This window comes from Cyanistes caeruleus, chromosome 16, assembly GCF_971803275.1.
Source record: "Cyanistes caeruleus chromosome 16, bCyaCae1.hap1.1, whole genome shotgun sequence".
NCBI classification, from domain to species: Eukaryota; Metazoa; Chordata; class Aves; order Passeriformes; family Paridae; genus Cyanistes; species Cyanistes caeruleus.
The window spans coordinates 9797205-9810808 of NC_141716.1; the positions used below are offsets into that span (position 1 = coordinate 9797205).

The 13604-nt window shown below is 53.9% G+C and overlaps 1 protein-coding gene across 1 annotated transcript; it reads left to right on the plus strand.

Moving 5' to 3' along the window:
• The first annotated feature begins 6874 nt into the window (after positions 1-6874).
• Positions 6875-10579, plus strand: MAFB (MAF bZIP transcription factor B). The gene is made up of 2 exons (XM_086852744.1): positions 6875-8492; positions 8678-10579. The coding sequence occupies exons 1-2, from the start codon at positions 7561-7563 to the stop codon at positions 8736-8738; spliced, it is 993 nt and encodes a 330-aa protein (XP_086708870.1). The 5' UTR covers positions 6875-7560; the 3' UTR covers positions 8739-10579.
• Positions 10580-13604: the final 3025 nt, after the last annotated feature.

A 13604-nucleotide genomic window follows, 5' to 3' on the forward strand; every position in this document is an offset into this window, starting at 1 on the left:
AACTCAGTTTTATTTCCTAAAGACAAAAGGACAAGCTGTACCATGAGCCAAATATCTTCTTTGGACAAATGGAGCAGAATTCACACTCTGAGTCTGATTTGAAATCATCAGTCTGGTGCTATTCAAGGCTGTGGATCTGCTTATGTGTAAAAGAAACAAAGATCAGGAGCCTTTTATTTTCTCCTGTCTTTGTAACAATTGAGTAAGTGTTCCCCAGACTAACAGGGAAAGCAAACAGAAGCATTTCCCCAGAATTGTTCCCTTTTCTTGTCTGTCTTTTTTTCCCTTCACTTAAAAATATTTGGGGAGGAAGGGGGAGGCTTGCAGAAGCCGCCTTGTTTCCAGATTGGCTTATCTTTACTTCTCAGAAATGCACAAAAGGACTTTAATTAAACTGAATAACAGGTTTCTCCTAAATACTCCTTCACTTTTCTCCTGCACCTGGATCTATGAGGAGGAAGACAGTGGAATTCCTTAGGTGGACAGAGAACTTCATTCCCAAAGAGCACAACAAACCCCATCCTTCCTCTTCTGATCCACATGAGCACAGAAGCTGCAAACCTGACCAGTACATCAAAAAGGAGCTTGAAAAATACTTTGAGCAAAAAATGCTAACGGTGCATCCTTCTCCTGTAACTGCACTGATATTAAATCAGGAAACAGTATGGAACAACCACAAATACATATATACAGGGGCTGTCAAAACACAAGAAAAACCAAATCCCTAATGGGCGCTAAAGGTGGAAAGAGCAAAAAGAATATACAGTATAGGCTTTGTGATTATATTTAAATCCTTATGCAGCAAATGCTGGAAAGGGAATTCCAAAAATTTTCTCTGTATAAGCATTTTTTTTGATCCAGGACTTTGTGCAATGAAAAGGAATTACAAATCAGTCTGAATGAAAGGATACAGGTCCGAGTGGGTGTCAGAAAATGCCTGTGGACTCCTGGGCTGTAATAGCATCCCCCTGATCCTGCAAGGGCCCAGAGATGCACTCAGCCCTGCTGGAGCAGCCTTTCTGATGCCGTGGGCATTGAACCTGCTGCAACACTGTCTTTCTGAAAAGATGTTTCCATGGTCCTGGGTTTCCTCAAGCACATCTGAGGCCAGAACTTCTTCCTGGCTGCTAAAGATCTGATCTTCAAGCAAGTCTCCTACTGAGCTCCTTGAAATCACAGGCAACAGCCTCTGGCCAGAAAGGGATGTTGACCTTTTCTGGAAGATTTCCTGGCTTCTCATAACTTTGTGACATCAGCGTCCAGGACACCTTTCCTGTCTCTCTGACATCTCTCTTTTCTATATTTCTTCTAAGGAAACTGAAATCTCTTGGAAAGATCACCTTTTCCACCCAGGTGTCTGTGCACCAAACATCTGAAATCCTATGAGAAGCAGATAAGCAGGAAAGAGTTTTTTCTCTAGGAAGATGTGGTCCAAGTTCTGAAGTGTTTGAAAAGCCTTTGAAAGACATGAAGTGGTATTGCAAGATACAGCTGCAGCAATTACAGTCCTTCAGCTTCTTCTGGCTACTTCAGTCCCCAAAGGGGACTTCTGATCACTCAGAAAAGTTTTGGTGCTGTTTATTGGCTACAAGCTCCTAAAAGGGCTCAGATAATGAATTCAAGATGCCATGGTTCAAGTGGGAAGCAGGACTCAGCCAAGCACAGGAGGAAAGCTGGTCCTAGCAAGGCTCAAACGGGGTATTTTGGGCTTCTGGATCAGGTGTATCTGCTAGAAATAGCAGATGATGGAAAGGGGAATAATAACAAGAACGTGTATTTGGAGAAGGAGGCTAGGATGAGATTTCAGAGTTTGGAAATGGTGAGAGAGACAAATTCTCTTGGAAACAGGTTTGGACCAATGCATTCACGGTATGATGGGACTAAGGTTGAAAGCAATAACGAGAAACAGAATGTTTCTGCCCTCTTCTTGCCTCCCTGCCAAAGGCACCCTTGTAGGAGAAGGTGAAATGATGCCATTTGGTTTGGAAGTCTCTCTCTTTCCCACCTCCCGCTCCCAACCCCGGAGTGCAGCGAGACCCCGAGCCAACTGCAGAGGGTGCCACGGAGGGCTTGTGCTCCTTTCCCAGCACAAGAAGGGGCACTGGGGCACAGCAGCAGCAGCAGCCGCTCCCCTCCAGCCCCCCCGGCCCGCGCCGCTGTCCCGGGCTAACCCCGAGCACCGGGGGGTACCGGGGGGCCGTTCTCCCCTCCAAAAAGAAAATAATCCCCATTGCCTGCCTCAGCATCCTCCGAACCTCGCCGGGACGAGAGCCTCTCCTGGGCATCACCCCGACGTGAGCTCGATGATTCCCCCATCGGGAGCCATCGCTCCCCCCTTTCACCCGCATCAGTGTCCCCAAGCCGCGCTGCAGCGTTTCGGGGAATTGAGGCTTGTTCGCCAGGGCCGGGGGATCCACAGGGCACAGCCCCGCTCGTGGGGGCTCCAATCTCCCCCTGAACCCCCTGTGCTGTCCCGTACCGCAACACCCGCCCCGGAGCGCTCGCCGTGCCCGCGACCGAGCGAGCCCCGCAGCCGCCCGCACACCCTGACCCCCCTGCCCGGAGGGGATTTAACGCTGGACACTGCAGAACCTCGGGAAAGAAAAATACCCCCCTAAAAACCTACCCTTCTGAAGTGTTGCTCCTCTCCCTTCTCCCAGATCCACCTGTGAAAACGTGTCTAGAGTTAGTACTGGGCTTTGCCCGGCTCCTAACCGCTTCGGGCTAAAATCTGCAGAGCTTCCAGTTAACCCAAAAGGGTTCAATCGCTTATTTTATACAGCAAAGCCGCCCTCCAGACTTTGTCCGAATAATGTTGCCCGCTCTACTTTGACAATCCCCGCAGAAAAGACAGAGCGAGGGGAAACAAAGCCTTATGATTACCAGTAGTAATTTAATCCTAAATTCGTGGGCCATTCCCATCAGCCCCAACAAGCAAACATCAACACTTTTCTTTCTCATGCACATGTATCTGCGATAGATGATTAACCAGGTCCCTCGCTGCTTACACAGGGGAAAAAATCCTGACAGCCAGCACCGTGTCCGCCTGCGGTTTGAGAAATTAAAAATCAAGCGAGGGGAGGTAGGAATTAGGAAAGTGATGCTCTTTTCCTCCATCAGTGCCGGCTGCCAGCCACGGGTAATTTAGGTTTCGGTCTATGTTTATTAACAAATCTCCCATTTCAGTCAACATTTCCCGCTGATGTTACGGGATAAAAAGAGAGCTAATTGTGGGGTAAAAGTAGCAGTCAGCTACCAAAACCTAGGAGCGCTTCTCAGAGAACCGAGCATGGAAAACTACATACATAACAGTTGTCTTAATTTTCATCTGAGTACCTATATCTGATGTTTTTAAAAACTGGGGAATGGGATGCCAATGTAATGTAATTCCCTTTCTAAATGTCACCGACCCGATTTAGACAGATCCCTACCTGAACAAACACGGTAGGGATCTGTATGTTGCGGTTTTAAGGGAGAGATTTCAAATTTCAGCGGCTCCAGGACCCCTCCTGCCCTACCCTGGGCGGACGTGCCGCCGGAGATGATCAGAAATGACATTATCATTTTCTCTGAACTCGTCCCGATTTTGGCCGGGAGTTTGCGGAAGGCAGGAGGAAGTGAAGGGAGAGCGGGAAGAAGTAATTATTTTTCCTCGAAACGAACCTTGAAAAACCGGATCTTAAAATATAGAAAGCAAAAAAAAAAAAAAAAAAAATTAAAGCAGCTGGATTAGCGGTTTTCGGATGCGGGAAGAAGGTCGCAATTAAACAAAAATTGCCCGGAGTGCTCGTTGGGGAGGCGAGCTGCGGGGCCGGGCGTGTGGGCGCCTCTTCTTCCCCCTGCAGGGTGCGGAGGGGACGGGGAATCCTTCCCGGAGGAGCCGGCAGCCCCCGCTTTGCCCCGCCGTGGCTTTTAGGGTGCGGGGCCGGGGTGTGCAGAGCTCCCTCCCTCCCCTTGCTCTCAGCACCGCGACCACACGGATGGGAAACACTTCTGAGCTGCCTCGTTTGGGCTGTTCAGCCCAGAAACCTTTCTTCAGCAACGCTACTCCTCCTCTAATCCCTGTTAAAATAAATAAATATATATATACATAGAATTTAAAACGCCCCTAAACATATAAATCCCATCGAGAATAACCTTTGGTGGCTGAATTCAAAACTACAATGAACAGCTGGGGATTCGGAGCACGAAGCGGTTCTGACTTTAGTCAGCCGCTTAACGCCGCAAGTTTTGTGGGATGGATTTTTGAAAGGGGAGCGAGGCATGGCAGAGCAAAGAAACGGACCCGGGAAGTGCCCCGAAATTTCATGACTGAGGACGGACGCTGAAAACCGATCTGTAGTTCACAGCTTAAAAGATTAAGGAAAGGGACGGAGTGTGTATGGACAGGGAGATAAATGCTTCCCTCCGCCTTTCAGTAGCTCCACCTTGTGAATATACCTCAGTAATTATGAGAGGAAAAAGTATTATCCATCTAATGGCACATTTTACAGAGCTGCATCCAGGCTTCCCAAGCTCTCGCCAGTGTTCCCTTTCTCTCAGGGGCAGAGATAACGTTTAACGTGTAGGTAAAAATAAAGCTCTCCCCAAGCAGCTTCCAGGACCTCAGAAATAACAAGTCCAGCGGACCCGCACGGGGAACTCTGGGCAGCCCCAAGCCCCTGCCCGGGCCAGCTGAGCTCCCTGCCCGGGCCAGCCGAGCTCCCTGCCCGGTCCAGCCGAGCTCCCTGCCCGGTCCAGCCGAGCTCCCTGCCCGGTCCAGCCGAGCTCCCTGCCCAGGACAGCCGAGCTCCCTGCCCAGGACAGCCGAGCTCCCTGCCCGGGCCAGCCGAGCTCCCTGCCCGGTTCCCCCGCCCGGTGCCGGCGGACCCCTCCGTACTGGGGCACCGTGGGACTCCCCGCCTCACTGCGCCTCGGGGCCGCTCGTTAACAGCGAAAAGACGGCGATTTCCTAAATCTGGGACTGATGGGAAAGCAGCAGCGCGGTGGCCGTGCGGACGCCGGGGTCCCCGCACCGCCGGGGGATGCACCGCGCTGCCCGTGCGGGATGCGTGGCAAGGGCAGCGCCCCGGGGCTGTGGGTGCGTTGCACTCGTGTCCTCCCGCACACGCGTTGGGAGCAGCGGGACCTGCGGAGAGAGCTCTGGGCGCTGCCGGGAGCGCAGCCCCGCTCCGGGCGGGATCGCGGTGCGGAGGCATCGCTCGCTCCCGGGAGCGCAGCGTGGGGAGCGCCGGAGCCGGTGGCTCTCCGGGACTGTCGGGAGGGGGTTCTGCCCCTCCAAATGTCCTGGGGAAGCACTCGCACCAGGCACTGCCACACGAAATCAAACCCCGGCGCGCCTGTACCGCGAAAGAGCATTTGGATGAAATCTCCCTGCCTAGTTTCCTTCTCTTTCCTCCAACCGGCTGCCAGAGTGACCCCCTGGAATTTCTTTTTGGGTAGAAGGAGGACTTTGAGCGACTTTTGCCCCGCTGGTTCCCTGCGCGGCTCTGGCCGGCTCCGCGGAGATGCGGAGGAGCGGGACCAGCGGCTCGGGGCCGCGGGTACCTCCCGGAGCTGGCGAGGGGGTCCCGCAGGGATGGACCCACACCAGGAGCTCTCCGCCGGGGACTCCTCAGTGGTGTCCCGGCTCCAGAAACGCAGTTCCCTCTACATCATTTTCGGGGAAAGCAGATCCTGAACTTTTTTGTTGTTTTGGGTAAATAAATAGGGGGGTGGGAGGGTGGTGCAGGGGGCTGTGAGGTGCAGAGGAGGAGGCGCAGCTCCGGAGCGCTGCGGCCAGGCCGGGACCGAGGCAGCCCCGCTCCCGCATCGCCCGTCCGCTCTCTCCCGGTGTTATCTCCCGGTGAAACGCAGCTGTTATTCTAAAAACGGACACTTGGGGTCGCACTTTCTGTCCGTTTGAGCATGGAAGCGGTGTAAAAAGAAGCCCTAATCTCCCTTAATCGTTACAAAATGTTAAAAAAAAAAAAAAAATAAAAATCCTGTTACCGGACCAAAAAAAAAAAAAAAAAAAAGAAACGAAAAAATCTTACAAACCGAATACTCTTTTACAAGCAGTCACTCAGGGAACAGCAGAGGAAAGCAAACAGGGTCCCCTCCCCGCGTTCGAAATGTAATTATATTTTCTCCCTTCTCTCCCTAATATTTGCAATTGTCTGTGTCAATGCCTTTGCTTTACTTTAGGGAGAGATTTGCTTCCTGTAACCGGGAGGACTTCCCTGGTAGTACACGAAGCGCTGACAGCCCTGTGGAGCCGGCGCTTCCCTCGCTCCCGGTTCCTGGTTGATCCCCCCGGCGCCTCCCGCAGCCCAGCGCTCGCTCCCGGCCGGAGCCGCCGCTCCTTCCCGGCCGCTTTGCCCTGGCCGCCTTCGCACCGGGGCCGCTTACATAAAGTTGAAAGGGTGGATGCTTGTGCGTGGCATGCGGGGAAAAGCTCCCTGCCTTCAGATCCGCTACGGGACGGCAGCGGGCAAAAAGGGGCACTTTGATATATTTAGAACAAAGGGACGGGCAGGACGTCCCCGAGTCCCCCTCCTTTGTGGGCTGCAGAGGGCGAAAAGCACGGGAGGGAGGGAGCGGAGAAATAAATAAATAAATAAATAAATAAATCCGCAAACAAACACACGAGGAAATAAATATCTAAGTGGGGAGGCGCGGGTGCCGGAGGGGGAGCCGGGCAGAGCGCGGAGGTGCGGGCTGGGAGCGGCGGGCGCTCAGCTGGCGCTGCGGAGCTGTCACGGCTCGGCCCGGCCCCGCCCGGCCCCGCCGCCGCGCTGCCATTGGCGCGGCCCCGGCCCCCGCCGCGCTCTCGGCGGGCACGGCCGTATAAGAAGCCAAGGGGGGCTGCACTGTGATCACAGCTGCACAACGAGCGCTGGCGGCGGCAGCTACAGCAGAGACCTGGGCTGCGCTCGTCCCCCTTCTCCTCCTTCTTTTTTTTTTTTTTTTTTTTTTTTTTTTTCCTCTCCTCCTCCTTCCCCTCCTTCCTCCCCCTTTTCCCTCCCCTTCGCCTGCGCTGCCAGAGCCACCGAAACTCCCGTGCAGAGCTCCGCCGCCGCCGGTAGCCGTGCGCTGCCCCGGCGCTCGCTCGGGCTGGAAAGTTGCGGCAGGCTCCGGGCTCGGCTGCCGCGGGGAGGGGGCTCCGGACTTACAAAACCCGGCCGGGGGCACGGGCTGAGCGTTTGCACCGACCTTCTTCTTCCTGCACAGAGCCGAAGGCAGCATCTTTGTTTTGTTTTGCTTTTGCCCTTCCTGCTACCGCTCCTTTCTCCTTGCGGCCGGGAGCTGCCGCAGCCCGCGGTGCGGGGCGAGCGCTGAGACCGAGACCGGGAGCCAGCCAGGGGGGCCGGCTCGTCCTTGGCTTTGTTGCTCCGGACTGAAGAAGCCCCAGAAGCCGGGAGAAGGAGGCGGCGGAGGAGGGGGAGCGGAGGAAAGGAAGCGAGAGGCGAAAGGCAAAGTTGGTTTGGAATAGGGGAGCGCGGCCAGCCCTCTGCCAGGCTGCGCGCTGGGGTGAGGTCTCCAGCCCCCTCCGCCGGGAGAGGTGCCCGCAAGACAGCGATGGCCGGAGAGCTCAGCATCGGAGCCGAGCTGCCCACTAGCCCGCTGGCCATGGAGTACGTGAACGACTTCGACTTGATGAAGTTCGACGTGAAGAAGGAGCCCCTGGGCAGGAACGACCGCTCGGGCAGGCACTGCACCCGCCTGCAGCCGGCCGGCTCCGTGTCCTCCACCCCCATCAGCACCCCCTGCAGCTCCGTGCCCTCCTCGCCCAGCTTCAGCCCCACCGAGCAGAAGACCCACTTGGAGGACCTGTACTGGATGGCCAACAGCTACCAGCAGATGAACCCCGAGGCGCTGAACCTCACCCCAGAGGACGCTGTCGAAGCCCTCATTGGGTCCCACCAGGTGTCCCAGCAGCTGCAGGGCTTCGAGGGCTTCCGGGCCCACCACCATCACCATCATCATCATCACCAACACCACCACCAGTATCCTGCAGTCACTCACGAAGACCTGGCCGGCAGCGGGCACCCTCACCATCACCACCATCATCACCACCAGGCCTCTCCCACCCCCTCCACCTCCTCCAGCTCCTCCCAGCAGCTCCAGAACTCGCACCAGCAGCATCCCCCCTCCAGCAGCGTGGAGGACCGGTTCTCAGATGACCAGCTGGTCTCCATGTCTGTGAGGGAGCTCAACAGGCACCTCCGAGGCTTCACCAAAGATGAGGTGATCCGCCTCAAGCAGAAGAGGAGGACCTTGAAGAACAGGGGCTATGCCCAGTCCTGCAGGTATAAACGTGTCCAGCAGAAACACCACCTGGAGAACGAAAAGACGCAGCTCATTCAGCAGGTGGAACAGCTCAAGCAAGAAGTGACCCGGCTCGCCAGAGAGAGAGACGCCTACAAGCTCAAGTGTGAGAAACTTGCCAGCAATGGCTTCAGAGAGGCCGGCTCCACCAGTGACAACCCGTCTTCCCCTGAGTTCTTCATGTGAGTGCTTAACAAAAATAATTAAAAAACAAACAAAAACCCCCCACCCCCCAAACCTGACCCCTGTCACCTTCCCCCCCGCTCCCACCCTCCTGTGACCTCTCCATCCATCCGTCTGCTTGACTAGAGAGAAAGGAGGAGAGAAAAATAGAGACTTGATTTTTTTTATTTTTTTTTTTTTTCAGCATCCAGTCTTCTAGAGTAGCTGTGGGAAAAGTAGGCTGGGGGTGGGGTTGGGAGAGGTAAAGTGCAACTTTTTGACTTTGGTGTGCAAGTTAGAGAGAGAGAGACAGAGGCAAAGGAGAAAAGGATAAGTGAAGCGTTTTATAGATCGCTTGCTTGCAGAGCGAGATGGACTTTAAAAGAATAATAATAAAAAAAGGACAATGAACAAGCCATCTATAAAGTACTGCCTGCTTGGAAAGAGAGAGGACATATACAGCACCATCTCATGCACAATTTACCTGCTTGGAAAAAGAGAATAAATGAAAAGGACAATATATGCAAACACTTCATATATTGCCTGCTTTGAGAAATAAGTTACAGGACTCAGATGGGACATTCAATCTACGAAAAGAAAGAAAGAAAAAAAAAACTCATCAGTTTTATTGCCTGCTTGATTATATAGAAAAATACGAAAATCTGCATTAAAAATATTAATCCTGCATGCTGGACATGTATGGTAATAATTTCTATTTTGTACCATTTTCTTGTTTAACTATAGCATGTTGATCATCGATCATAGATTTCTGTTGTTGTTTTGTTTCATCAATAAGAAAAGCATCACAAGTTATCGAACTTTTTACTGCTTGTGCAGTTTTGTTCGTTGGTTTTGCTCTTGTTTTCTTTTATGGTTGTTAGCTTGTAAATATCTGCTACTTCAAACCGTACAGGAGAAAAAGACACAAAAAACAAAATAACATTTCAGCAGGCTGGTTATACGGTTTGTTTGGTGTTAAAGAGATACTTAAAGAAAAAAAAAAGTTATGGGCATTTTGCATTAGAAAAAACCCAACTTTGTATATCTGGTGCACTTTTAAGTTGTATTTTTTTTTTTTTTTTGTTAGTTTTCATTTTGGTTTTTGTTTGTTGGGGCAGAAGCAAAAACGCCTGAATGGCATTGACAAACCTAAACTTAACAGGGAAAAACCCTCCTCGGTCACTAGAACCTACTCGATGCCTTAAAGTGGCAGCGAAGCTCTTTCCTCCAGGACAATTCCCAGCCTGAGTGGTTTGGCTTGGCCAGATAATTTCCCTTTCTGATTGTACACTCAGGAAGCGAAGGACAGACGAGATACCATTTCCATTTAAAAAACACTGCCCCTAGATTTTCGGTAAATAAAGAGAAAAAACCAACCCCAAACCCTCCTCGAAAAGAGTCAAGCTGCGATAGAAAACTGAAGTTGGGTTTCTCAATGGCAGCAGCTGATGAGTGGGCTGGGAAAGCATTTAAATCTAAAACTTTTTTTTTAAGAAGACATACTGCATACAACTTTGAAGTGTATTCTTTTGCAATGATTTGTAATCTGCTTCTCTGCTTCCCTATGCAGCGAGTGAAAGTTTTAGCCAAAATTTATTTGCAGTTGTATAGTAGTAGTAGTTTGGAGTCTTATGGGTGTTTTTATTACTTTTTTTTTTTTTTTTCCTCCTGCAGGTCAGTAAAAGGATTTACGTTGCACTGACAAAAATACCAAAATGAAAACTTATTTTTTAGTTTCTTTTTAGGGTAGCTGGCACTGCTGGCCGGATGCATTTTAAGTTTGTATTAGTTTATAAATTAACAGTAATAACAAGATTGTAATGAACAGCATGGTGCTTGCAGTTTTAAATATTGTGGATATTAGTCATGCATCAGAAAACGATCTTTGGTTTTTACTGATTCAACTGTGTTGAAATCAAAACATTGCAGCAGCGGAAAAAAATTGTTTTTATTTCATGTAAAGTTCTGAAGGGATCAATTTCAAATCCTGCTTATGATATGAAAAATATTAAAAAACCTGGTCTATTGTAGTTTTATTCAGACTGGTTTCTGTTTTTGGTTATTAAAATTGTTTCCTATTTTGCTTATTAAAATCATTGAAATGGCATTTCTTGGAGGGACCTGCTTTTCTGACCTCTCGTGTTCCGAAAACAAAAACAAAAAAAGGAAAGAAAGGAAAAGTTGTGGCCCCGGCCGTGTCCTGCCCCTGCTGCAGGCAGGGTTTGTGGGGGGCTGCGGCCCGGGGGGATCGGGGCCGCTTTGCCCTCTCGGGAACGCTGCTGCTCGCAGGGTAGGAGCGCTCAGCCTTTCCCCTCCTCTGCCTGGCCCGGAGCTCGCCCGGGGCAGGGGAAGCATCACCCCAAGCCCTGCGGGGGGAGCGGAGCGGCGGGGGCGCCTCTCCGGGCCCGGCTGTGCCGGGGGCTCCGCCCGGCGCTCCGCGGCTCCGGGAGCGGCACCGGCCGGCCCAGGCAGCCCCGGGCTGGGAGAGCGGCGGAGCCCTGGAGACTCTTTCAATTTTCCAAATTTCCCCCTCCCCCCGCTTTTTTCTTTCTTTTATTTATTTTTTTTTTTTTCTTTTATCCTTTTGCATTAGAAAAGGAGAGGACTTGGACAACTGTCCTTTCCCTAGCTCCTGTGGGATCCGGGCTGCCCATTCGCTTTCCCTCTCTCCATCTGCACATTGTATTTATTCCGTTTTGGGGTTGGTTTTTTTCCCCCCCCTGACGACTCATTAGATGATTAGAGAAGGGGACAGATCTCTCCCCGCCACCCCCAAGTGCTCAGCACCTCGCAGCTCCACCGCCATCCATCAGAATAACCACACAGCTCCCGAAATTGAAGGAGGAGGAGGAGGAGGTTAAAAATCGCCCCCGGTCCTTGCCTGGGTGTGGGAAAAAGACTCCCCGAGCCGGGTCGCAGCGTGTCTGAACGCTGCTGCTCTCAAAGTGTGAAAGCGGTGTTGAACTTTAAATCTCTCCTAAAAAAAAAAATCCAAGGTACCACACAACTAAGAAAAATTGGTTCTCTCTGCCTTGCCCCTCGTCCCAGCAGCAGCGAGCTGTTCTTTGCAGGGATGGCATAATGCGCCTTTGAAGAACAAACAGGTTAAGGACAGAATGTGGAAAAAAAAAATAATTTAAAAACAAATGCAGTAACTTAAAACAAACTCCCCCTCTTAAATCCCATCCACATCCCGGCCTTTTCAGAGCCAGCCGGGCCAGCCACTGAGCTGGGGGAGCTTGGAAGGGGCCGGGGCCCGTCCCAGCCCCCCGGCTACATGAGTCAGGCCCGGAGAACAAGCTCGTACCCTGCTGCCCTGCCAAGGGGGCACAGGAGTTTGCAGAGGAAAAGGCTGGGAGAGCCTGGCTTTCCCTCTATAGCCTCCCCCCTTGCCAGTAAATGCTATGGCTGCAGAAAGCCTGAGAGGAATATTGTTTGTGGGAACTGCCACCGCATATTAATGTCCCCTCATGCATGCATTGAATAAATCACTAGGGCTAATTGAACAACAACAACAACAAAAAAAAGTAGGAAAAACAGGCCTTAGAAAAGCCCTCCAGATTCCCACCACAGAGCGGTGTCAGCGGCGGGGCAGCTCCGCGGCACGGCCCGGGCGGCCGGGGCTCTGCTGGCCCGGCACCGCTCCTGGGCTTTAATTTATTCCTTTTCAAAGGAAAGAAAAGCGGGACCGAGTCCCACCGGGGCTCAGCCCCAGTCGGTGGCACCGGGCCGGGCCGGGCTCGGCCCCGCGGGCGCTGCGAGGAGCGGGGTCCGGGCCGCGGGTCCCTCCCTCCCTCCCTCCCTCCGGGGCTCGGGCCGGCTCCTGTGTCCGCACGGGCGGCTCCAGGGGGCTTTGACACCGCGAGGGGCCAAAAGCCACCGCACTTGTGCTCGCCCGGCCCCAGGCTGGGCAGGCTCTGGCCCCGGGGCCGGGCAGCTCCGCGGGTACCGGGGCGGGCAGCGCTGCCCGCACCCCCAGGACAACCCTGGCACCGAGAGGGGACCCCTCCCTTCCCTTCCCCTCCCTTCCCCTCCCTTCCCCTCCCTTCCCCTCCCCTCCGCTCCCCTCCGCTCCGCTCGCCCATCGCCATCCGCGGGTATCGGCTTTGATCTCTCGCCGTTCATCACCGACCGGCGAAGGGCTGACACATGAGACAGGGGCACCACGGAGAGCAGCTACTTGAAGCCAAGGGAAAACTCCTTTTTTCCCTCTTTTCCCTCTTTTTCCTCCCGGGACCGGCCTGCCCTCGGCAGCGGGGGCTGTCAGGGTCAGCCGGGGCCGCCAGCCCGGGGCTCCCCGCTTGCCCCGGAGCGCTGAGAAGTCGCTGTTTGTGCGGGGCACAGAGAGTGCCTCCTGCCCAGCCCCCTCTTCTCCCCCCGCTCCGGACGTGCTGCTGTGCCGGTGGCTCCTCTGCCCCGCTTGTCCCCCGCAGTCCCGGCCGGGCCCGGGCCCCAGCCCGGCTCCCGGGAGCTGCTGCAGCTCCAGCCCGCCCGGCCCCGGGCTCGGAGGGGCTGCTGCCCACCTCCCGCTCCGGGAACCGGCCAGGCGGCCCGGAACTCGCCCCCGGAGCTCCCCGGAGCGAAGATGCTGCAAATTGTCTCCCCAATAGCCGGGCGAAGAGGCCCTCATCCCCAGCCCCGCTTCCAAACCTCGGAGAGGATGGGGTCTGCGTGGCAGCGAGACGGGAGCGGACCCGGACCGGGACCGGGACCGGGACCGGGGCACCGCCGGCCGGAGCAGGGGCTCGGGGGCTCTGGAATGAGCCGCGAGCAGAAGCGGAGGAGCCTTTGCGGCGATGGGAGACCCCCGAGAGGAGCCCGGCGGGGGCTGCCCCGCTCCCCGGGGATGATGGGGCGTGTGACGGGGAACGGCCCAAGGTTTGCACCGCTAAATTTGGCTGCCGGACGACGGTTCACTATGTGATCTCACGTAGTGCAGGAGGACGATTCCCTTCAGTGAAAATCGTATTATTTTGTTTGATTTGGCAGTTTTATAAGAGCCATGGCTAACAGGCGGAGTGGGCTCCGCAGCCCTCGCCGGGACAGAGGCAGAGACCGGCTAGGGCTGTTCCCAGAACTGAACGAGACACTCAGACAGCAAACACAACTGGCAACAGCCCCCCCTCTCTCCC

What these genes read in the sequence shown, in the direction of transcription:
- MAFB (XM_086852744.1), top strand. Translation starts at nt 7,561, where the DNA reads ATGGCCGGAGAGCTCAGCATCGGAGCCGAGCTGCCCACTAGCCCGCTG. An exon ending in TCTTCCCCTGAGTTCTTCAT is followed by an intron (nt 8,493 to 8,677) that starts GTGAGTGCTTAA and finishes TTTTTTTTTCAG; the next exon opens with CATCCAGTCTTCTAGAGTAG.